The sequence below is a fragment of the Chanodichthys erythropterus genome, chromosome 21 (genome assembly GCF_024489055.1).
Source record: "Chanodichthys erythropterus isolate Z2021 chromosome 21, ASM2448905v1, whole genome shotgun sequence".
Taxonomy (NCBI): domain Eukaryota; kingdom Metazoa; phylum Chordata; class Actinopteri; order Cypriniformes; family Xenocyprididae; genus Chanodichthys; species Chanodichthys erythropterus.
Window position 1 is genome coordinate 22511006 of NC_090241.1, and position 24502 is coordinate 22535507.

At 42.1% G+C, this 24502-nt stretch overlaps 1 protein-coding gene across 1 annotated transcript; it reads left to right on the forward strand.

Moving 5' to 3' along the window:
- Positions 1-39: 39 nt before the first annotated feature.
- ap1m3 (adaptor related protein complex 1 subunit mu 3) lies at positions 40-24093 on the forward strand. Its single transcript, XM_067374225.1, has 12 exons — positions 40-286; positions 2424-2580; positions 2710-2777; positions 2965-3095; positions 4497-4644; positions 7781-7907; positions 16507-16649; positions 17993-18064; positions 18344-18502; positions 19313-19438; positions 19540-19615; positions 20031-24093. Exons 1-12 carry the CDS (start codon positions 245-247, stop codon positions 20051-20053), a joined length of 1272 nt encoding a protein of 423 aa, XP_067230326.1. The 5' UTR covers positions 40-244; the 3' UTR covers positions 20054-24093.
- The last annotated feature ends 409 nt before the right edge of the window (positions 24094-24502 follow it).

The following is a 24502-nucleotide window of genomic DNA, read 5'->3' on the forward strand; positions in this document are numbered from 1 at the left end:
TGAAAAGCGTAGATTGCTTCCTTAATTATAACGGCAGGTTCTAGTTTTGACGTGTCGCGTCTCTCACAGTGTACGGCACAGCAACAAGCTCAAGCTGCACAACCGGTTAGACGCCTCCAGACCCGGAAGATGCGTGTACAAGGGATGGGGAAGATCTCTTCATTTCGAGTGATTAAACTTGACCAACACTGACGAAACTTCAACACCTGTCAGTTCCTCTTGTCAAACATCAGCTTTGATAAAGATGGCAGCGTCCGCGATCTTCATCCTGGACTTGAAAGGCAAGGTAAGAGCGCGTGCACCTGTCGGAGGAAGGTCGTACAGTTCATACTCTCTGGATAAACAGTGTCACTTTATTTGAAACCTATATAACTACAGATAATCGAGGTTTAAAGATCAATTCCGAAAGTAAATTCAATGTACTCGCTTCACTCAACTATGTAAGTATGTTACATGACAGGCTACACTCCACATCACACTCTTGAAGTGACCAGGACTTCCACTAAAGACAGTTTCAATGTTCATGTATTGCTTGTTTCTATATTTAAGTACTTCCTATTAAAAGTTGCTCCTGCTAACATTTCTATTTCATTTTATATTTTATAATCCTATTTTATAGGATTGTATATAGTATATATAGGATTTTTTAATCCAAAAATTACATATCACCACAATACCTTTTACATGCACACACACACACATATAAATAAGAGAATATAAAGATAGTTTTATATATAGAGAGAGTGAAGCTCAGAATACATTAGATTGTAAAGGATGGATATGAGTGTTTCCATGAAAACAAAGCCTCAGGGTCTCAGTGGAATGGATTACCTTCCAATATACCCCTGGATTTTGGCAGTGCTGATGAAAGCAGTCTTGTCTGTGCCCTAGAGCAATCCAATATCTCCATCTGAAGGAATACCTTAACACCAGCCATGTTAAAGTCAGACTTCTCTGATCTTTTAGGTTTCACCCTACTATATACCTTCAACGCACCTGTAAACTGACCAGGACTATTTAGAAGTATTTGATTGCATCTTGGATTGATTAGGAGAGGTATTTGTATAGATATTGGTTGATAACTCTTATTGATTGAGCTGTTAACATTTCCTCAGGTTGATTTAAGTCTATGCAAATAAACCTTGTGCTGTAAGTGTCCTTTTGGCCTGAGAATTTATTACAAGTCTTTACTTTTGAGGGCACAAGAAATCCATTTTGCGTGATGATTTGGTGCCGAAACATCTTTAAGAAAAATAAAATATTCTCTTTATTGACTGAGAGAACCTCAAGGTTTGCACTTAAAGGTGCCCTAGAACGCTTTTTTACAAGATTTAATATAAGTCTAAGGTGTCCCCTGAATGTGTCTGTGAAGTTTCAGCTCAAAATACCCCATAGATTTTTTTTTTGTTATTTTTTTTAACTGCCTATTTTGGGGCATCATTAGAAATGCACCGATTCAGGCTGCGGCCCCTTTAATTGCTCACACTCCCCGCCCTCGAGCTCTCGACTCTATATACATTGCATAAACAAAGTTCACACAGCTAATATAACCCTCAAAATGGATCTTTACAAAGTGTTCGTCATGCATACTGCATGCATGCGTCGGATTATGTGAGTATTGTATTTATTTGGATGTTTACATTTGATTCTGAATCAGTCTGATAGTGCTCCATGGCTAAAGCTAACATTACACACTGTTGGAGAGATTTATAAAGAATGAAGTTGTGTTTATGAATTATACAGTGTTTATGAATTATAAAAATAGCGACGGCTCTTGTCTCTGTGAATACAGTAATAAACAATGGTAACTTTAACCACATTTAACAGTACATTAGCAACATGATAACGAAACATTTACAATTATCACTAAAAAAATATTATGATATCATGGATCATGTCACATATTATCGCTCTATCTGCCATTTTTCGCTATTATCCTTGCTTGCTTGTCTACCTAGTCTGATGATTCAGCTGTGCACAGATCCAGACGTTAATACTGGCTGCCCTTGTCTAATGCCTTGAACATGAGCTAGATAAATATTGGCGGTGTACATAGTAATGATCCTGACTGTTACGTAACAGTCGGTGTTATGTTGAGATTCGCCTGTTCTTCGGAGGTCTTTTAAACAAATGAGATTTATATGAGAAGGAGGAAACAATGGTGTTTGAGACTCACTGTATGTCATTTCCATGTACTTAACTTGTTATTCAACTATGCCAAGGTCAATTCAATTTTCCATTCTATGGCACCTTAAATGCATAGATTATATCTTATCAATTAAAAAAGAAAGAAAGAAAAAAAAAAGGAAGCATAAAATCCATGTCTGTCAGTTTTCCCCTAAAAAATGGAGTGATGGGGATCAGAATTGGGATACTCCGTTTTATGACATTCTTATGCTTTCAACTTTGTTTCCATCTCTAAGGTGCTCATATGCCGGAACTACATGGGCAACATAGACGTCAATGAGATTGACAACTTCATGCCCATAATGATGAAGAGAGAGGAAGATGAAGATTTGTCACCAGTGATTATTCATGGATCCACCCACTTCCTCTGGATAAAGCACAGCAACCTGTACTGTATCCTCTATACGCTTGTAAACGTACAAATATAATCTTCCACTTCTTTTGTGTATATTTGTCCTACTGTTGTATAGTAATAGCTCTGCAAATTTTTAGCGTATTAACCACTTAACAGATTTTACTCAGTGGTTGCAGTAACAAAGAAGAATACCAATGCTGCTCTTGTATACTCCTTCCTGTACAAATTAGTCGAGGTGAGTTTTATATCTATCAACATGACAACGCCTTCAATAAAACCTTACACAGCACAATCTTGTTGACTGTGTAAACATCAATACCTTAAAAAAAAAACTGCCATAGCACATTTCCTCACTATAATATATCCTTAGTAAATGTATGTACATTTAGTATAGTAGTCTTGTATTGACTATTTGTTTGCAGGTGTTCACTGAATATTTCAAGTCACTGGAAGAAGAGAGTATTCGAGACAATTTTGTGACAGTATATGAGCTAATGGATGAAGTCATGGACTTTGGATTCCCTCAGACCACTGACAGCAAGATCTTACTAGAGTAAGTTCTGACAGACTCACCATTCAACCATCACTCCTCAGAGAACAGTATTCATCGTTTACTAACAGAGCTATGAGGGATCGCCATTCACTATTCAAGCTCAGTGCTATTCATAAGTCACTGTATATGCTTTGTGCAGAGAGCACAGTTTAACAAAATGTTGTTAATAGTTTTTATAATACACAGAGAGATGTTTGGACCAGAGAAATGTAATATAGTAGGTAAGCATAAAGATACATGTTGGCATGAAATGATAATTCATCATATATATTGATCTTATTGGGAACAATTCATCCTTGCAGTGGTTTATCTATTTAGAAAATTAAAGAATATTCCAAATGTGAACTCATTTAGCTAAATAAATGATATTAACCATGTTAATATCACATAAGCTGTGTCATGCAAGTGACCATCTTACTAATTCTAACAACAATAATACATTTACTTTATATAGCATTTTTAGCTGACACTCAGGGCATTTAAAAAATAAGCATAAACGTAGAACATGCTAAATAACAAGACAACACAGTATTCATGTTCTTGTCCAGCAAATTAAAAGGCTAAAGAACAAACAATAAAACATAGTACATATAATTTGTATGTTAGTTCATAAACATCCTTCAGGTTTATAAGTGCTTATCAGTTTCCTGGTTTTGCAAGCAGCCACTTAGCGAATAGCTAATTATTGCTAGCTCTCGCTGACAGCAACACAATACCTTGTCAGCTGGAGACACTTGAGGTTTGAGCACACACACATACACATCTACAGTTCCCAGACCTTGTTCTAAAAACAACATTGACGCAGAATCGATTTGGAATGAATGAGGAAACTTACGTATTGAATATTTAGTGGTTTGTTGTGGTGTTTTTAATAGGATGCTAATGTTCATCGGGGGTGATTGAACACTCACTTTAATGTTAGTGTTCACACTAATTTCTTTTTGCATTCCATGTGTAATAGGTAAAGGATGTGTGGTAAAGAAAACGCTACATTAATGTAAGTGATGAAAATACAAAAAAAGAAAAACAAGATCAGGTGTTTGTCAGCCTGTCTGTCCCTAGGGGCAGCCATGTTCTTCCCATGAGTCCTTATTCTCTCAGCATTCTAACACCAGAGGTCTGTTTATATACCTACTGAAGTTACTTGCTTCACTGACTCATTTTAATTTAAATCTAATTAGATCTGTAAAGCTAAGTCTGTGACAGATGACAGATTGATGTCAGGATGTAATAATGTTCATCACATTGGTAATAGCTGACATGCACTGGTGGGCTGATTTAATTATTCATCTGCATATAATGTAATATAATAATATAAAGATATTTTTTTTATGCTGCCTGTTTTCTTGGTCTTTATTAGTGTTACCCTGACCTAATCATCTTTTTTCATTTCCATGACAGGTACATCACCCAACAGGGGCATAAGCTGGAGGTGGGAGCGCCACGGCCCCCGGCTACAGTAACAAATGCTGTGTCTTGGAGGTCAGAGGGCATCAAATACAGGAAAAATGAAGTCTTCATGGATGTCATTGAGTCTGTTAACCTTTTGGTGAGCTGATTTAATTATACTGTTGGCACAACATTCCTCAATCAACCAGACTTTAGGTGTGGTTTAGAGTTGAGGTTTCAACATCATTCTTCTTAACCTATGATTTCCCTTGTAGTATTCTATTATATTCTTTAAAATATAATGTATTTCTGTGATGCAAAGTGTCTGAACAATTATGTTACCTCTATGGCATTTCATACAGGCTTATAGCTTAAAAGCATGCACATTTGGAGTTTATTCAGGATTTATTGTCATCACTATGAGCGCTGGATACTGTGTTTTCAATTCATACTGGCAGCCGGAGGGCGCTCTGTGCACCTTTTGTCCACAAATGCCTGCTAAAGAAGAATAGGCAATCCAGGAACTAACCGAACTAACAGAGGACAGAGATTGCTAACTATGGCTATTCAAAACACTTTTCAAGACAATAAATACACGATTGAGACGATGTATGCATGTATCACGGATTTATGACATGGCTCTCTTTTCAAACATATTACATAAACAGAGAATATTTCTTTTCGATTTGACTTACACGATTTAAAACCTGGCATTTCACAGTTTTTTTAGACATAAGTCTGATTTTTGTGTGATTAGTATTCACTAAGTTACAGTTCATTTTCTGAGAACTATCAGATTGGACTTCGTTCAGAGGGAGACGAGAGATCACGCATCAAGTTACATTTTGTTTTTTTTCTGAGTGTACACAAATAAAAGAAGATATTCCACAGATTAAAATGGTGTATAACTGTTAATTGTATGTGCAACATTGACAGAGTATTTTGAGTCTCTTTCAAACTGGTAAGAAAAAAACCGCGGTGGTAAAACCGCCAGTGATACCTCAGACCTCAGAGTGTTAATTACTCACCCTCATGTTGTTCCACACCCGTTAGACCTTCGTTCATCTTCGTAACACAAATGAAGATATTTTTGATAAAATCCAAAGGCTCAGTGAGGCCTCCATTGCCAGCAAGACAATGAACACTTTCAATGCCCAAAAAGCTACTAAAGACGTATTTAAAACAGTTCATGTGACTACTGTGATTAAACCTTAAAGGTACAATTTGTGATATTTTTTTCCGCTAGAGGTCGCTAGAAGCCTATTCAAAACAAAGGCGTAGTTTGATGACGTAAAGTTTTAGAGTGGAAACTTGGGACATGTGGTCTCCATATCAACGGACGGTGCAAAAGAATAGGGATTGGAGTCTGGAAGAACTCATGTTCGTGGATGCGATTATTAACGTTACCGTAGTATGAAGTAGCGCAGGACCGAGTGTTGCGGGAGCTGAACGAGGAGCTGGAGCGATTGATCAACACACGCCTCACGAGCAGCGGGACTTTTATTATGACACAGTCGCCGGCGCCGCTTCCGCTTTTCCGGTCATGAGTTTACGGGAGCTGTCCTTGTCGACAGAACCAGCGGCAGATGGTAAACAGTAATTATGTTCCATAAATAATTAACACAATCCACCATAAAACGTGCAAGAAGTAAATAAGGAACTGCTTGAAGCGAGCTAGTGGTTTGCTGGACGCTAGACTCTACTTCCGCATTTGTCCACGGCACTGTTGTCATGTGGTTTCTACGTCAATAAAGGCGGTAACAAAGGTAACTGCGTCATTGACAGGCGACTGCACTGCCCCGTTTCACTGTTTAGAATGGGAATTTTCTCATGATTTACAAGTAGTTGAAAACATTAGAGATATTGTTAGTAATCAGCTGAACAAAATATATAACACTAGCCTAGTGGTTTTTGGATATTTTACTGCAAAAATTTTACAAACTGTACCTTTAATATTATAAAGCGACGAGAATACTTTTGTGCACCAAAAAAAATAAATAACAACTTTATTCAAACAATATCTAGTGATGGGCGATTTCAAACACTGCTTTATGAAGCTTCGAAGCATTCCAAATCTTTTGTTTCGAATCAGTGGTTCGGAGCGTGTATCAAACTGCCAAAGCAGTGTTTTGAAATCACCCATCACTAGATATTGTTGAATAAAGTAGTTATTTTTAGGTGTTTTTTTTGGCGCACAAAAAGTATTCTCGTCGCTTCATAACATTAAGGTTGAACCACCGTAGTAACATGAACTGTTTAAAATATGTCTTTAGTAGCTTTCTGGGCACTGAAAGTGTTAATTGTCTTGCTGGCAATGGAGGCCTCACTGAGCCTTTGGATTTTATCAAAAATATCTTCATTTGTGTTCCGAAGATGAACGAAGGTCTTACGGGTGTGGAACGACATGAGGGTGAGTAATTAATGACAGAATTTTCATTTTTGGGTGAACTAACCAATTAAGTAAATAATTTGCAATAAATACAATAGCATAACATGCATTAATCACTTGAAAAAGTAACTTGATGTATACTATAGTGAAAATACAAAAATGAGCACATTACTTTCCTTGTGTAAAAAAACACAGCTTTCCACATACTGGATCGGTTTTGTTTTTTTAGTACAGGCATCAAACAGCCCACGCTATCACTCCATCATCCTACTGTACCTCAGCCGACCTCCTTCATGTTTTCAGGGTCAAGGGTCAGGTCTCCAGACTTCCTTAGATTGAGAGAGGGAGGAAGCAGCTGCCGTCTTTAAGTTCTTGTTGTCTTTCTTTTCTGCTCCTTAACTCTCAGCCTCCCCCCCACCTGGACTGGCTTTTGATGGATTCATTAGTGCTTCTCAGAGTCAGGGTCTAAATGCTGGCAGACAGTAGCGCTGAGCAGTACCACTCTTCTGATTAAGAGCTAAATCACGTCTCATTGCTTTCTAATTCTGCATTGCTATTCATCCGTGCAGCTTTCTCGCTCTGGCTTTTTCTGGCTCTTGTATCTGAGAGCCCTCAGAGGTATTGACTCGATATGGTCTTTTTAAGGTTTAGATCTATCTTCACAGTCCAGCTTGTATGCTTTTAATATTTTAGCATAATATAATATATTACATTCTCATATTCGTAGTTATCACAGCATACTTCAAACCTTTCTTTGCAAAAGCATTATAGCACAAATCACACGGTTACTGCCTTGCTCAACAGAGCGTAATAAATTGTAGATGGCAGTAATGGTGATGATACAATATCGCACCTTGCCACTCTTGATTGTGCTTTGCATTTATCTTCACTGTTTTGTTCGTTATAGGTCAGTGCTACAGGCAGTGTTCTACGAAGCGAGATTTTGGGCAGCATCAAACTCAAAGTCGTTCTGTCAGGCATGCCTGAGTTAAGACTTGGACTCAATGACAAAGTTCTCTTCGAGATCACTGGCCGTGAGTATACACAACTATCAGTAAATTGTCTTGAGAACTGAAATAAATTTTTATTCAATGTAAAAATGCAGCTTAATATGCAGAGACATCTATAAGTAAGCTATTTGTTGGCTGATTCTCGCTCTGTGGCAGTTCTTGTGGCATAAGTTTTGGGTGTGCCTATTGGTTTCTGAGCAATAGCAAATGGAGGAAGTGTTCATGAAAAACCTGGTTTTCAGTCATTATTTTTGCAGTTTCTTTTGGTGTCACAAATGGTGACCAAAGTTAAGCATTTCAGCCTTAAATTGACCCTTTTTTTTGTTAAATTGATGTTTTTTTGGGGTTTTTTTAGTAGTGCAGAAAGTGACCTAATTCCCATGCCTGATAGTCAAGCAGTCAGTTGATTGTCTTAACCTATTTTATAGTAAGTGACTCTCTCATTTGCACTTGTTAGGTGAATTTCATTCTGTTTCTCTTGGTTAATCCCCACCCCAGGCCTAAACCAGCGGGTGTTAGTTTCACAGTAGATCGGGATTGATTTATGCATTCTGCATGTGCTCTGTAAATACAGCTATGCATTCAAGAACAGGAGAGCTCCAGATTCACTGTCCAACAGAAAGGAAATCTAAATCAAATTGAGCAAGGATATTCTGTTCAAATAAATGAAAGGTACACTATGTAACTTTTGGCCCTCTAGCGATAAAAGACAAAACTGCATGCATTTTGCAGATGAACATTGTTTTGGTTGTGCTTCGGCTCTGCGTGATGAATATGGTTATCCTACTGCTCATAAAACATTCACTACTAGGTATAAGAGATATAACTAGTTTTGATGGAAAGGATCAACAGGAAAAGATAATCCAATCTTTGCGCTCACTTTTTGCAAGCAGAAGCTCCCCTGTTTGGCGTTTTTTTTTTTTTTCTTTGTTAAAACAGGTGATTTCCCGGAGGTTCCAGTTTTAGTTCGCTCCATGTCAACCTTTCTCGCTCGTTGTAACAACTAATGTATGTCATAGTAGGCAGAGCAACCTTTCTCTATTTACAAATATGATGAGATTAGTGTTATCAAAAGTACCGACTTCGATACCAAGTCGGTACTGAAAATTTAAAAAATTTGATGCTTTGAGCACTGTTGAGCAGATTCGGAAACTCCTCTGATTGGCTTTTGTGTTCACGCACTCATCAGATATGTCTGTGATTGACTACAATGATCAAAATAGGTTGTAAATAATCATTAATGACGCTCTAAGAAGATTACACAGATACACACAGGTGCATTTGGAGCAACTTTTTTTTTTTTTTTTTTTGAACTACAAGAAAAAGTTGCATAGTGCACATTTAATATCAGATGCATTATAGATGCATTTATTTACCAAGCTGTGCTGCAGCTTGACAACATTTCATAGGCATTTCAAGTCACCCTTTCATTTTACTTCTACAGGAAACTGTTTTATCAGATATGGTTTCAGGGAAGTGAAATCAACCTACTTGTTTCCTTTACACTTCCCACAATAAAGATGAACTATGGCGCAAACTATTGTAAACAGAGCTGAAGGTAGAAGGTGCAATTCTGTTCTTGCATCAGTTGCAATTACGTCCTAATATGAACCCAGAAATATCTCTCCTCAGCTCAACAGTAGAATGAAAATTAAACAAGTGAAACACTGCCCTCTACAGGCTCAAACCTGCAAATGCGAGTTCCCTTTCGATACTTCACTCGTACTGCGTATGGGGAAAGGTCTCCCTTTTTCCCCGCTGCTGAAGCCTTTTTCAATAACGCAGTGTAACTGCACCGTCATTGGTTCACTCATAGACAAGTTGTTGAACCAATGGCGGCGCGGCATAGCTGCGCGGCCTATGGCGACAAAGCGTGCGAATATTCCCGCCGAAATGGGCGGGGTATAGGGCTATATAAGCAGGCGTTTCGCCATAGGATTTCAGTGTTTTCTCCTTCAGCGACGACATCTACTTCTCTTCGCTGATCTCCGCCTGATGCCGAAGAAGCTCGCCGCCTTCTGCTCTCGCCGCCGTCTGAAGAGGCTCCCGCAGCGGACTCGCCTGGACTCGCCGGTGGAAGAAAGCGCCGGCGCCCTCGCGGACTGCAGCTTCTAGCGCCGTCGCCGAGCCGCCGCCTCCCGCTTCCCGCTTCCGGCCGCTTCCTGTGCGTCCCCTGCCGCCATCCGGCGCGCCGCCTGAGAGCTTCATCCGCGGCTAAACGCCGCTCTAAAAGAGCGATTTCCAGCGGTTTTCACCGCTTTAAGAGCTTCCGCGGCCCTCGCCGCTCTAAAAGAGCCACCCAATTGCCGTTTTCACGGCAGCGGCGTCTCACGATGCCCCGCCACTCATGTGGTACTTGCAGGGCCCCCTGCACGACGACGATGGACACAGCGAGTGTGTCGCTTGCCTGGGCAAGCCCCACGCAGACGGCGCGCTCGCTGGAGACTCATGCCCGCACTGCGAGTGTGAGTCTCGCTTCCCTGCGCTCGCGGGGCGCCTTCTTCACTGAGGGCGATCTCGCCGCTCGCGCCCTCCCGTCTCCTTCCTCCCGCGGTCCGGCGAGGAAAAGACAGCGGGGTAGAGCGACTCAGCGCCAGGAGTTGAGCGAGCTCACGCCGGCCCAGCCCCCGCGTGCCTCGCCCTCTCCTCCCAGGGAACTCTCTCCAGTTCTGTTCTCTCGCCCTGAGCAGCGTCCCTCCGCAGAAGCGAGTGACCCTCGTCTCATTCGGGGGAACAGACGACGAACAAGACGACTCCATGTCTCTTGCGGCTTCCGAAGCGGAAGGATGGGCTGGCGAGCCGGAAGACCCCGCTCCACCGCCTCCCTTGGAACCCATCGAGCATGGCCAGGGCATGGATGCCGAGCTCTTCCGCATCCTGTCTAGAGCCGTTGAAGAGCTGGACCTCGAGTGGGCCCCTCCAGAGGAGCCGTCTCGCAGCCGCCTGGACGAATGGTTTCTGCCAGGCCGCCGCCAAGCACCTCGCCAGCGTTCAGCGCCCTTCTTTCCTGAGGTCCACGAAGAGCTGACGAAGTCGTGGCGCGCTCCTTACTCTGCCCGCCTCCACACTACGCACCGCTCCGCCCTCACCGCCGCCGACGGCGCCGAGGAGAAGGGATACGAGCGCTTGCCACCCCTAGATGAAGCGGTGGCTGCTCACCTCTGTCCTCCCGCGGCTGTGGGTTGGAAGACGAAGAGGGCCCTTCCTTCCAAGCCCTGTCGGACCACCTCTACTCTGGCTGGACGGGCTTACACCTCGGCGGGCCAAGCTGCCTCTGCGCTCCACACCATGGCCATATTTCAAGCATTCCAGGCCAAACTCCTCCGCTCTCTGGATGAGTCTGGAATCGACGCGCCAGCCTTCAAAGATCTCCGCAGCGCCACGGATCTTGCCCTGCGAGCTACGAAGGCTACGGCCCAGGCCATCGGTCGTTCCATGGCCAGCCTGGTCGTGTTGGAGCGCCACCTGTGGCTCAACCTAACGGAGATCAAAGACCTAGACAAGACGGCCTTCTTAGACGCCCCGGTCTCGCCTTCTGGTCTCTTCGGGCCTGCAGTGGATGGCTTCACTGAGCGCTTTACTGCCGCGCAGAAATCGTCTCAGGCTATGAGGCATTTCTTGCCTAAGCGCTCCAGCTCCGCTTCTGCGTCTAGCCGCCCCAGGACTGCGCCGGCTCAGCAGAACAAACCAGCCCCACCTGCAACACAGGCAGCGCCGCCCCAGGAGCATCGCCAGCGCTCGCGCCCTGCGAAGCGCCCTCCCTTCCCGAGGCGCCAGGGACCCCGGCCCAGGATTGTGCTGGACCCGGTGCCTCCGAAGTCGTCCTGATTCGTCGGACAGGAAGAGGATGGGGGACCGTCCCGTTACGACCGGACCACCCCAAAAGCTCCCACGGGTAATTTCCCCTCCGCCTCGTTTATTTCCGGGCGTGGGAAACATACTCCAAGTGACAGCTGGGCCCACACCTGTTGCGCCCACTCCAAACGCCGTTTTCACGGCGGACAAATTTTTACCTCATCACAAAAAGAGCAAATTTCCTCTTCAACCCTCGCGGTGTACGACCCTCTCAACGGCGGTCTGTCACCCAACATTATTCAACCCCTAGCCACTCGGGCCGAGGCCTGGCAGGCCATCCCCGATGTGTCAGAATGGGTCATGGGGATCGTAAACCAGGGCTACTCGCTCCAGTTTGCACGACGGCCCCCCCGCTTCGCCGGGGTGCTTCAAACATCGGTCAATCCGGACGACGCTCATGTCCTCCGGGCCGAAGTCATGTCGTTGCTGGAAAAAGGAGCTGTGTGGAAATGGTTCCTCCGTCAGAGAGCGAGACAGGCTTTTACAGCCGCTACTTTCTGGTCCCCAAAAAGGATGGCGGTCTCAGACCCATCCTAGACCTCAGGCTTTTGAATCACTCCCTCACGAGACGGAAGTTCAAAATGCTGACGCTGAAGCAGATCCTCGCGCACATTTGCCCCGAGGACTGGTTCTGCTCGCTGGACCTGAAGGATGCGTATTTTCACATCCAGATAGCCCCCCGTCACAGACGATTCTTGAGATTCGCATACGAAGGGGTGGCATACCAATATACGGTCCTGCCCTTCGGGCTGTCTCTGGCTCCCCGCACTTTCACCAAGTGCATGGACGCGGCGCTTTCCCCTCTGAGACAGATGGGAATCCGGGTTCTGAATTATCTCGACGACTGGCTCATCTTAGCCCGTTCACGAGACGAGCTGGAACGCCACAGATCCGTGCTCCTCAGCCATCTACAATGCCTGGGTCTCAGGGTCAACTTAGCCAAGAGCTCGCTATGCCCCACTCAACGAATCTCGTTTCTGGGAGCAGTTTTCGACTCGGTCCGTATGACGGCAGTAGTCTCGCCAGAGCGCGCCCTGGCAATTCAGCAGCTCACGGCATCTGTCACGAACAAAAGCCTATCTCCCTCTGAAGTTTTTCCAGAGGCTGCTAGGGCTGATGGCTTCCGCCTCCCCGGTGCTGCAGCTAGGCCTTCTTCGGATGCGGCCTCTTCAGTACTGGTTGAAGTTCCGGGTTCCTCCCAGCGCATGGCGGCACGGCCGCCTATGTCTCAAGGTCAATCGGGCCTGTCTTCTAGCCCTGAAACCTTGGATGGATCCAGTATGGTTCCAACGCGGAGTCCCCTTACAGGCGGTCTCACGGAGGACGGTGCTCTCAACAGACGCCTCCAACTTGGGCTGGGGCGCTGTGTGCGAGGGCAGACCGGCCTTCGGCTCGTGGAGCCACGAGGAAAGCCATTTACACATCAACTGTCTAGAGATGCTAGCAGTGATGAAAGCCCTTCAGTTCTTTCAGGCTTACTTGACGGGACGTCATGTTCTAGTTCGGTCAGACAGTATGACGGTGGTGTCATACCTGAACCACCAAGGCGGTCTTTCGTCCAGCCGCTTATGCGCTCTGGCGAAACGTCTGCTGGAATGGGCTCTTCCGAGGCTTCAGTCGCTCAGAGCGACTCATGTTCCTGGCAGGAACAATCTGGGTGCGGACATGTTGTCACGGAGCAACATCCCCTCCGACGAGTGGATGCTCTACCCCCAAGTGGTCCTCACGATCTGGGAGTTCTTCGGGAAGGCAGAGGTAGACCTCTTCGCCTCAGAAGACAACTCTCATTGCCCAACATTTTTCTCGAAGGAAGTAGATGCTCTGGCCCACACATGGCCCAGCACGCTCCTTTATGCTTTCCCTCCGATCGCACTGATCCCCCAGGTCATCAGGCGTATCAGAGAAGACCAGCACAGAGTCCTTCTGGTGGCCCCGCTCTGGAGGAACCAGGTTTGGTCCTCAGAGCTATTCAGGCTCTCTCTAAGAGCCCCGTGGCCGATTCCCCTGAGACGGGACCTCCTCTCTCAGGCAAACAGAACAATCTGGCACCCACAGCCGCAGCTCTGGGCTCTGCACCTCTGGTCCCTCGATGGGAGCCGACTAGCCTCCCCGAGGACGTCCTAAATACCATTTCTCAGGCTAGAGCCCCATCTACGAGGCGCCTCTACGACCAGAAGTGGTCAGTCTTTGTTGATTGGTGTTCAACACGCAACATAGACCCTGTGGAGAGTGACGTATCTTCCATACTGTCTTTCCTCCAAGAACGCTTGGAAATGGGGCGCTCCCCTTCCACGCTTAAGGTTTACGTAGCAGCCATTGCAGCGTTCCACGCTCCTATTGCTGGCCAATCGGTGGACGAAACGGGCTCTCGTGATCCGTTTTTTGAGAGGTGCTAGGCGTTTGAATCCTCCTCGCCCTCTCACTATTCCCTCCTGGGACCTCTCGTTGGTCCTCAGGGCCTTGAAAGGAGCCCCATTTGAACCAATGGGTTCAGCCGACCTCAGGCCCCTAACGCTAAAAACCGCTCTGCTACTAGCACTAGCATCGGTAAAGCGTGTTGGCGATTTGCAGGCCCTCTCCGTGAACCCTGCGTGCCTCGAATTCGGGCCTGGTGACTCTAAGGTCGTTCTGAAACCTAGGCATGGCTACGTCCCTAAAGTGCTCTCAACTCCGTTTAGAGCTCAGGTCATCTCGCTCTCTGCTCTTCCTCCCCTCGGCGGACGAACCAGAGCTGCAGCTACTCTGCCCAGTCAGGGCATTGAGGACCTACATAGACCGATCACAGTCTTTCAGACAGTCAGATCAGCTCTTTGTTTGTTTTGGCGGCCGCACCAAAGGGTCTCCGGTCTCGAAACAACGCATTTCCCGTTGGATAGTGGATGCTATTAACCTGTGCTACTCCTCACTGGGCACTAATTGCCCCATAGGAGTCAGGGCCCACTCCACTAGAGGAATGGCTTCCTCGTGGGCTTGGTCCAACGGAGTTTCCATCCAAGACATCTGTGAGGCGGCCGGCTGGTCTTCGCCGTCCACCTTTGTCAGGTTCTATCACCTCGATGTCCCGACCTTACAAGCTCGGGTCCTGTCGGTGTGATTAGCGGCTTCCAACAGGTCCCGCTTCACGCCACCATAGGAAGTATCTTCCTTCAGTGTAACCATGGGTTCGGTTAGGCTTTGCCTCCGCTTGTCCTTTTTGCCCCCCTCTGGGTGGCCAAATGCAAGCTATATCGTTCCCAGCCGTGGCACGGCGTGGTTGAATTCGTTCCCCATACGCAGTACGAGTGAAGTATCGAAAGGGAACGTACTCGGTTACTAACGTAACCTCGGTTCCCTGAGATACGGAACGAGTACTGCGTCACTTGCCGTGCCACGAGGCTGCGGCTCAGGGTCGTCGCTTCAGTCGATTGACACTGAAATCCTATGGCGAAACGCCTGCTTATATAGCCCTATACCCCGCCCATTTCGGCGGGAATATTCGCGCGCTTTGTCGCCATAGGCCGCGCAGCTATGCCGCGCCGCCATTGGTTCAACAACTTGTCTATGAGTGAACCAATGACGGTGCAGTTACACTGCGTTATTGAAAAAGGCTTCAGCAGCGGGGAAAAAGGGAGACCTTTCCCCATACGCAGTACTCGTTCCGTATCTCAGGGAACCGAGGTTACGTTAGTAACCGAGTACGTTTTTTTTATTGTAAATGTTAAGATATAGGACATTAAGTCTTCTATGTAATAATGTTGATTCTGTTGATGTTGATTCTGATTCTTGCTTTTTTTTTTCTAATTAAATGAAAAAATATAAAAATTATATTTAGGATTACATTTTGAGTGATTTAACTTGTATAAGGATCATGTTATCCAGCATAATTTGCGAATATCCCAAAGAGTGTCTTTTGCTTCAATGGAAGCAAGGAAATGTGACATATTGTACATAGTTCAATCCATCCATCCTCCAAACTGCTTGTTCTCTGTAGAGTCACAGGGGAATATTATGTATTTTTCTAATTATAGTAATATTATAAAGAACATTATAGGGCAAACCTGCTATCTTTAGAGCACTTTTACTGCTGCGTCAAAAGATGTGTACCTAAAAGTCTACCTCTGGTTCTGAACACCAATCACTTTCCCTGAAGCCTCTGCCTGTGGACCCTGGGGAGCCAATCAGAGAGCTATAAGAGAGCATCCTAACCCCTTCCCGACCTTTAGTCCCTGCTGTTCATGTCATCAGTAGGTACTGCAGCGGCTCCCAGCACGTCTCATCTGCAGCAGAGGACACAGACCCAAAGCTTCTGATCTGACCTCTGTGTTCCAGCTCAAACCTCTGAGAGCTCTTTCATGTTCCACTGTAAATGTCACTCCTGGATAGAGCAGAATACATTCATAAATATAAAAAGAGGCTCACGCGCACACACATTCCTGCTGTGAGCGTGCTGGTGAAATCCCACAGCTCTGTGGTATTAGTGAGTTTTGGGGCTCAGAGGCCCTGAGTCATTAAGAAGCTCTTCTGTAGTCACTGCCTTTCTCTTTGCTGAGGTCAAACAAATAAACTACCTTCATACTTACCTGGGTACACAAAAATGCTATTGTTTGCAATTTCCAGGAAACACATTAGAACGCTCCGTGTGTGAATATGGTGTTTGTGTGGGCAGCTTTCAACTTGATTAACTAGCTTCACACAAATTAGAATCATCAGAGACCACTTTTCTTATATTAGAATTTACCCCGCTCTCTCTCTCTCTCTCTCTCTGGGCTTCTGTTTCTCTTTCTCTCAGGAGAGAAGAGTAAGTCTGTGGAGCTGGAAGATGTGAAATTTCATCAGTGTGTGCGTCTCTCTCGTTTCGAGAACGACCGGACTATCTCTTTCATCCCACCTGATGGAGAATCCGAACTCATGTCTTACAGACTCAATACCACGGTCAGTCCTGCATCTACACAACTCTCCAATCAATGAGTTTAGATATATTTTGTCACAGATAGATGTCATAATAGTGTGTAGTAATTTAGAATGTCAAAGTTCATCATTAATGCACTAAAGCTATTATACTTAGCTATTATACTTTTTGTGCCGTTGTAGGTCTCAGAGAGCTTTATTTAAATAAAAGCATACAAGAATCAAAGAACATGAAAATGATGAAAAAACAAGACAAGAACTTCAAAGGCAAAACCCATACAAAGAATTTGAAATTAAAAGAATTTGAAATTGAAAGACCAAAACAAAAACATGAATCAAAGGTTATGTTTGGAATATCATACTACTGTTATTATTTATATGCCATGTAAAGCATTCAAATTTATCTTCCACTTTCAGTGTGAGCAATAAACTGCAAGTAGTTACGTCACCGTTTTATCATCTTTTTGTCGTGACTCATAATTTGCTTTTTATATAACATTGCTTTCAAATATTCAAAGATTATAACTGACGAGATGTATACACTAACGTTCAAAAGTTTGGGGTCATTATATTCATTTTTTAATGTTTTTGATACAAAAATAAAATACAGTGAAAACTGTAATATTGTGAAATTTAAAATAACTGTTTTGAATATATTTGAATTTATTCCAAAGTCCCTTTAAGACAAGTCATTTCACTCGGCGGCCATCTTTGAAATGCCTCTCGGGCATCCTGGGCATCATGCCCTATATCTTTGAATGGGGAAACATCAAATTCTCCAAAACTGTTCGCCAACCTTAAATTTCATATTTGAAATCACCAATGAAATCTAACAACAACCGGCTCATAAATTTAGTTTCTAAACGCTCGAATCATGACAAAAAACTGTATTTTTTAGGCTGGATCAAGCTAATGCGCATGCGCAGACCTAACTGCGCGTCTCTTCGGAGGCGCGCGTCTGACTGTTTCTATAGAAACCGGCAATTCTAACGGCCGCTGAAGTGACGCGATGACTTTACCCGTCGGCGATTGGCTCTTATTTAGAAGGCGGGACTTATTCCGCCATATTGTGCGTTACACTTTCTCCCATTCAAAACTATACGAGTGACACGTCTTGTGTTATTCTATAGTCTTTGATTTATTCTTGTGATGGCATAGCTGAATTTTCAGGAGCCATGATCTTCAGAAATCATCTTAATATGCTAATTTGATGCTCAAGAAACATTTCGTATTGTTATAATAGTTGTAAAATATTACTGTATTTAATTGATATAAGATTACCTGTCAAAAAGGCAAGTCAGTGGCTCAATAAGTGGCAGCAGGCTCACTCCTCTGTTATTTTCTCTGTCACTCCTCTGTTTTGACAGGTGAAGCCTCTAATATGGATTGAGAGCGTAATAGAGAAGTTCTCTCACAGTCGAGTAGAGATCAAGGTTAAGGTAGAGCTGAACACATATACACAATCTACACACTCCACTGATTCTTGCTTTGCCTTCTCCAGCACACTCCCTGGTTTCAATAATTAGCTTTCAGGCTTCTGTCCTGGGGAATGGCTCGGAGTTTACCTGAGCTGTGTCCAAAGACTTGTCAGATTCTGACATAAACATGCTTTGTCCTATTGCCCTTGCCATACTGAAACTTTACTTTCTGGAAGTGTAGCTTTGGAAGTTTTACTTAGAGTGTGAAGATGTGCTATAGTTCCTCCATCTGTTCTCCAGGCCCGCAGTCAGTTCAAGAGCCGCTCCACTGCCAACAATGTGTCCATCTTAGTTCCTGTTCCAAGTGACGCTGACTCCCCCAAATTTAAGACCACCACAGGCCAGGCTAAATGGGTTCCTGAGAAGAGTGCTGTAGAATGGAACATTAAGTCCTTCCCTGTAAGTACCATACATGTGTTTTGCAAGATGTTTGAGATCTTTGTGTCACTGCAAGCTATTTGTTCTTTTTTCTATTTTGAGATGATAAATAAAAACTCAAATAATACATCACCTCACGTTTTTGCGGATTTCACAGGGAGTTTATTTTGCACTTTTAACAGCACTCCAAAAATACTGGCAAACATAATACACTTTTATAGTTTATATATTTCTTGCAAAATTTTTGTTGTATATATATTTATTTATTATTATTTTATTTTATTTTTCAGTCTATATTGCTTTTATATTTTATGCATTTTTTAAATTAATTTCCTTTTCCTTCTTTTATATCATTTTTAATTCTTATTCATTCCCTTTCATCTGTTTTTTTTGTTTATTTTTTCCCCTCTGTCTTTTATAATCGAAGGCAGAAGTATATACAAAATGTATGCAAAATATAAAAATTTAAATGATGATGCCACAGACATCAAACATGGTACAAGCAAATAATTCTGCGCCTTATCATTACCACTAGAGAGTTGCAAAACCTATTTTTTTTTCTCTCTCTCTCTAAGAAGACAGACATGCGAGACATTTAGCCAAGAATGTTTTTCAAATCCTGATGATGTCTTTGGCGTTTGAGGCTTGAAAGGCTATAAGACGGATGTTGAAGCGTTGAAAAGACAGGAAAATTTGTATCAACCATGACTCAGAAGATTCATTTATAACCGTACTGTTAATTAGGACTTATTACTGAAGTGATGATTTTTGCAGTGTTAATTAGACAGTTAGATGTGTCAAAAAATAATGATGTGTCTTTACTTGTTAAAGGGTGGGAAAGAGTTCATGATGCGAGCTCATTTTGGATTGCCAAGTGTGGAAAGTGGTGAACTCGAGGCCAAGCGACCAATTACGGTGAAGTTTGAGATTCCATATTTCACAGTGTCGGGCATTCAGGTGAGGCACACATTCACCTCACAAAATATTCTTTGATAATAGTCACTGTGCGGTGGACTTAAATGTATTTTTTGTTGACTTTTGTTTATGTGTGGTAACAGGTGCGATACTTAAAGATTATCGAGAAGAGCGGATACCAGGCATTACCGTGGGTGCGTTATATTACTCAGAGTGGAGGTAAGACATGTTCAGAAATTCCCTCTCACACACGCCGCCGTTCGCTTTCTCGAATATCATTCTGATATAAAGTTTACCTTCACCCTGCATTAAGAGTTCAGTGAACATGAGCCTTTTACTTCTTCTGTCACCAACACACATACACTCTCACAGTTTGAAATAGTGTAGACTATCAGTTTTCCATTTGCATCAGCGACACCAGAGGAGAGAGAGTCACTCTAATCCTTCAGCCCTCTTCACTTATTCATAAGAAATGCAGAGCAGACTTCAAGCCACAATGGAATTCTTCAGATATATCCAAACACCCAAATGTCAATAACATATTCAAATGCCTTCAAATAAACTTTGATGTGCTTGTTTTTATATATACAATTTATTAGTTGTACTTTTCTGACTGCTTGAACATTTTTGACAGATTATCAGCTGAGGACCAACTGAGAGAGGACGGCATATGTTGTGTGTTCTATCTGTCCTGTTCCATCAGCGAGACAACTACTGCCTTTCACACAGCAGTCAGACTGTACCCTTCCTATTGCTTTTGTCTGGGATCCGGTTTTACAAATTAAATAAGCAAGTCAAACTGCAAAGTTACTGAGAAACTATGATTGATTGACTTTGAAACAATTGACTTTGGATCATAATCTTCATAAACTTCATAGAATATACCTATATGTTCTATTTAAAGAGATATTTTCATGTCATTCCAAACCATGTACTGTATGTATTTCTTCTATTTAAACACAAACATTTTGTCTATACAATATAAGTTATTTTGGACCCCATTGGCTTTCATTATAAATGAAAGAAGTTGAAACATTCAAAATATCTTCTTTTATGCTCTACACAAGAAAAAAAAACACAGGTTCAGGGTTATTTTCATTACTTTACTAAGATAAAATAAAATAAAATAAAATATAAAAAACGTAAATTTATTTTACTTCAGCTAGTTGCCAAGCAAACATTTCTCATTTTCGTTTAGTTTAAGTTGAAGTACCAGAATAACTAAATAAACTTAATAAAATCTATTCTCCCATTTTATATCAGGTGTCTTTAACTATTACGTGCTAACATTTAAATTAATCATTTGATACAATGCACTGATATATATACATGCATGTTTTTACAATGTACTTATATTATTAATTACCTGCATGTTATTACATTTTTCTGTTATTACATACACTGTTTACCCTTCCTTTACCTTTTAACCCACTTCTAAACCTACCCAAACCTGTCCCTAACCTTACCTGTATCCCTCCTCAATAGCAGCAAAAGTGTTTTGCTATACAACATTAACACAATAAAAGTACATTGTCTTTATTTTTTTTTTCATGTAAGTACATAGTAGTTAAGGACACACTATAAAGTGTGACAAAAAACTAATAAAAATGATCAAAACACAAAACAAAATTACTTAAAATAAAAACAGAAAAACTATAAAAGTATATCGATGATACTAAAATAGCACCGTACAGGTTTGGAAAGACATGAGGGTGAGTAAATGATGACATTTTTTGGGTGAACTTAAGCTGCTTATTTTCATTTCTGCTGTAGGTGGAGGGACTGTCTTTCAGTGTGATAAGATCTTATGTCTGTAGAGCTGTAAACATAACCACGGGCCCAATGAAATTAATACCTTGTGCTCAAAATCAATGATTAATAAGGCAGCGTACTGTTAGGACAGCAGAGTAACACTATATTTTCACCACAGGCCCGTATCTTTATCTTTGGTTTGGTTTGTTTGTGCTCACTCAAAATACCATGAATGCCTAGACACTTTTAATGGTAAAATAAAAAGTGGAAATGCATTACTATGAACCTAACAGCAAATAACTCCATGTATTAATTACGATTGTGTTTGTTTCTTTAGTCTACAGCAGTCAACACATCTGATCACACATTACTTTTTTGTAGGTCATTGTAAGTGTTCACACTGGGAAAATCCTCCCAGATTTTCTTTCATTCAGCATGCATTGCACCACTTGTTTTATCAGCGCGACGTGTGTGTGTGTTTGTGTGTGTGTGTAATACTGTCTGCCACCTCTGCAGAGGCAGCAGAATATATTATTTGTCACGTCAAAACGGGTTCCTCCCTCATTTATATACCAAAGGTCAATGGCGTGACAACATCTGATATTTATTTCACACTGAATCTGAAATATGTATTTTTGGTCTTTTTTTATTGACAACCTTTTTGCTCAATAGTTATACTATACTAAAGGTCATTGTGAGAAAATAAATGGATTTTTGTTTTGGCAAGCGTTTTGTGATTATTTTCTGTGCTGTATGCAAAGGCTAATTTTTTGTTTATTTACCTATCGATATTCCAGCTATTGAAATAAATTGCTGTTTTATGCAGAAGTTTGAATATGAGCAAATGGATAACATATTTTCTTTCTCAATCATCCATGAATATGGGTGTTGTACGCTTTGCTATTTTTGCTCTCCTTCATTCTTATCAGTCTCAGCACATGACAAGCCAATAGATGGGTGACAATTGGTCACAGAGTCAGCTATTGTTTACATGGTGACTGAGGAGCTGTTTCACAATAGTCAGCTTGTTGTGGATAAAACAGGCATTGCCCAACACGACCCAGCCACCCCCTGCCCGTGATTACGGTCCCCCTCAGCCCATTACTGGCCCTTTCAGAATTTACTTCTGTCTTCACAGGACAAGCTATGGATGAATGACTCAGCTGCATGGTTTCTCAAACACAATTCCTCAAACAGGCAAGAGGGACCAAACTAAAACAATTTAACCAGACAGTAGCTTTCTGTTATTTATATAGTTATAGATAATACAAAGTAGTGATTTGGAAAATAAAATATTTCTTTGCCGAGAGAACACAAAGAATCTTGCTTTGTGATGGATAAATCGCTTTTTAAGACTAAATGCAGTCTATGGTGGCCCCAAAAAGTATTTAGACAGAGTTAATGCACGAATGTTAATGCATATAAAATTAAATATCAATCCATGTGGCATCTGCAATCAATCATGCTCGGCCTTTTCTCAGAGCCATTTCTGCACTGACTTTTAACCATCAGGTCCCAGGATAATTTTTAGATGTTTGGGGTGCATGAAGTCATGCTGCTTTCACATGCTATCAGAAATGTACTTTCCACTTCTAAAGTCGTGATTAGCTGGTCGAGTTCAAGTGCTTTGTTGTCGGAAAGTAATGGAGGACACCAGGTTTATTCTTGCCTATTTATTGCGGTCATCTTATTAAAGCCAAAATGTATTGAAGATATGTAATCTTTAATATAAAAGTTTGGGTCACATTGACAACCATATTAACATTCACCACCCATCTAGATCAGTTTGACAATTCTGGAATTTAGGTCAAAAACATACTATAGGGTGAACTGAGAGTGATTGGGACACTTGCCTTTGAGATGACTTGTACAAAAGTCACAATCAACCTGAATTCACCCTTTTCGCTGTGTATAAAACATAGGCTACAATATGCTTGCTTCAAATGGTTATTCATAGCCTATATACGCAATAGTTTAACAAGCCTGGGTGATGTAGCTGTTGTTAAAAAACTAATAAAGAATACCAGTCACAGCAGCAATTGTTCTCCACTCCGCCATGTTTAAAAATAATGTCACGCCCAATTTAGAAAATCTCGGGTAACAAAATTCTCTCAGAGTTTCACGTTCAAGTCCAATTTCATACTAGAAAACTTGTATTTATGATAATCCAGATAGCATGTGAGGCAGGGGGGTTTCCTCCGAGGAGGCAAGGGAGGCAGTGCCTCCATAGACATCATATGAGTGCCTCCACAAAAAAACTGGATGAGAAAATAATCGATGTTACAAAAATAAAACAACGTAAATGTTACAAAATTTGACTTAAAAAAAGTGTAAAAGTCACACTGTCGAACAGCGACACCCGCAGGTGAAATTACAGCTTGAAGTCCGCGTCTCTTGTGCCTCCATCGCGCTATGATTGGATATTATCGGTTACATTTGGACATGATTGGTTCGGGCGATAAATCCCGCCTCTTGTTTTCGTGCGCCTTCTCGTCAAATCGGTCTGAATATAAACTGTAAAATCGTTGACCGTTAATGATGGCGTTAATGGGAAGACTAGTTAAAAAGTAAGTAAACAGCTGTCACTTAGATATAACCGCCTTATTTTAATGTTAAAATCAAACTCGAAATGGCCTGAAAACATGATGACTGCGGGGGGTTTAGTGAGCAATCAGCGTGGCGAAATTAAAGGTAACGTTACATCTTTGTGTCTGTGAGTGAGTGACCGTGTGTACAAGCTTAATGACTGCTGAAAATAAATTTAGCTACTAAGAAAAGGTGAATGAATATTAGTTTATAAATAATATATATAATTTAAATTGCTACTGGCTTTAGTTATTATTTTGGAATAACTGTAAAAAATGCGTAAAAACACTAACTTGATAAAATGTATAACTTACTTGGTTTTAAAGGGTTCACCCAAAAATGAAAATTCTGTCATTTATTACTCACCCTCATGCCTTTTCACACCCGTAAAACCTTCGTTAATCTTCGGAACACAAATTAGGATATTTATTTAGTTGAAATCCGATGCATGGCTCAAGTGAGGCCTTCACAAATGAATCAGTGTATCAAATCTGCTGAAGTCACGTGATTTCAGCCGTTGGCAGTTTGACACGCGATCTGAATCATTATTCGATACTCTGATTCATAATGCTCTGATGCTTCCTGAAGCATTGTTTTGAAATCGGCCATCACTAAATAAGTCATTTATTTATTTTTTTTTGGCGCACCAAAAATATTCTCGTTGCTTTATAATATTAATATTGAACCACTGTACTCACATGAACCGATTTAAATATGTTTTTAATACCTTTATGGATCTTGAGAGAGGAAGTGTCATTGCTCCCTATG

Excerpts from the sequence above, each read along its gene's own strand:
- ap1m3 (XM_067374225.1), top strand. The coding sequence starts at position 245 with ATGGCAGCGTCCGCGATCTTCATCCTGGACTTGAAAGGCAAG. Across the intron at positions 4,645-7,780 it reads TTGAGTCTGTTAACCTTTTG|GTCAGTGCTACAGGCAGTGT; the intron begins GTGAGCTGATTT and ends TGTTCGTTATAG. Across the intron at positions 18,503-19,312 it reads GGAACATTAAGTCCTTCCCT|GGTGGGAAAGAGTTCATGAT; the intron begins GTAAGTACCATA and ends TACTTGTTAAAG.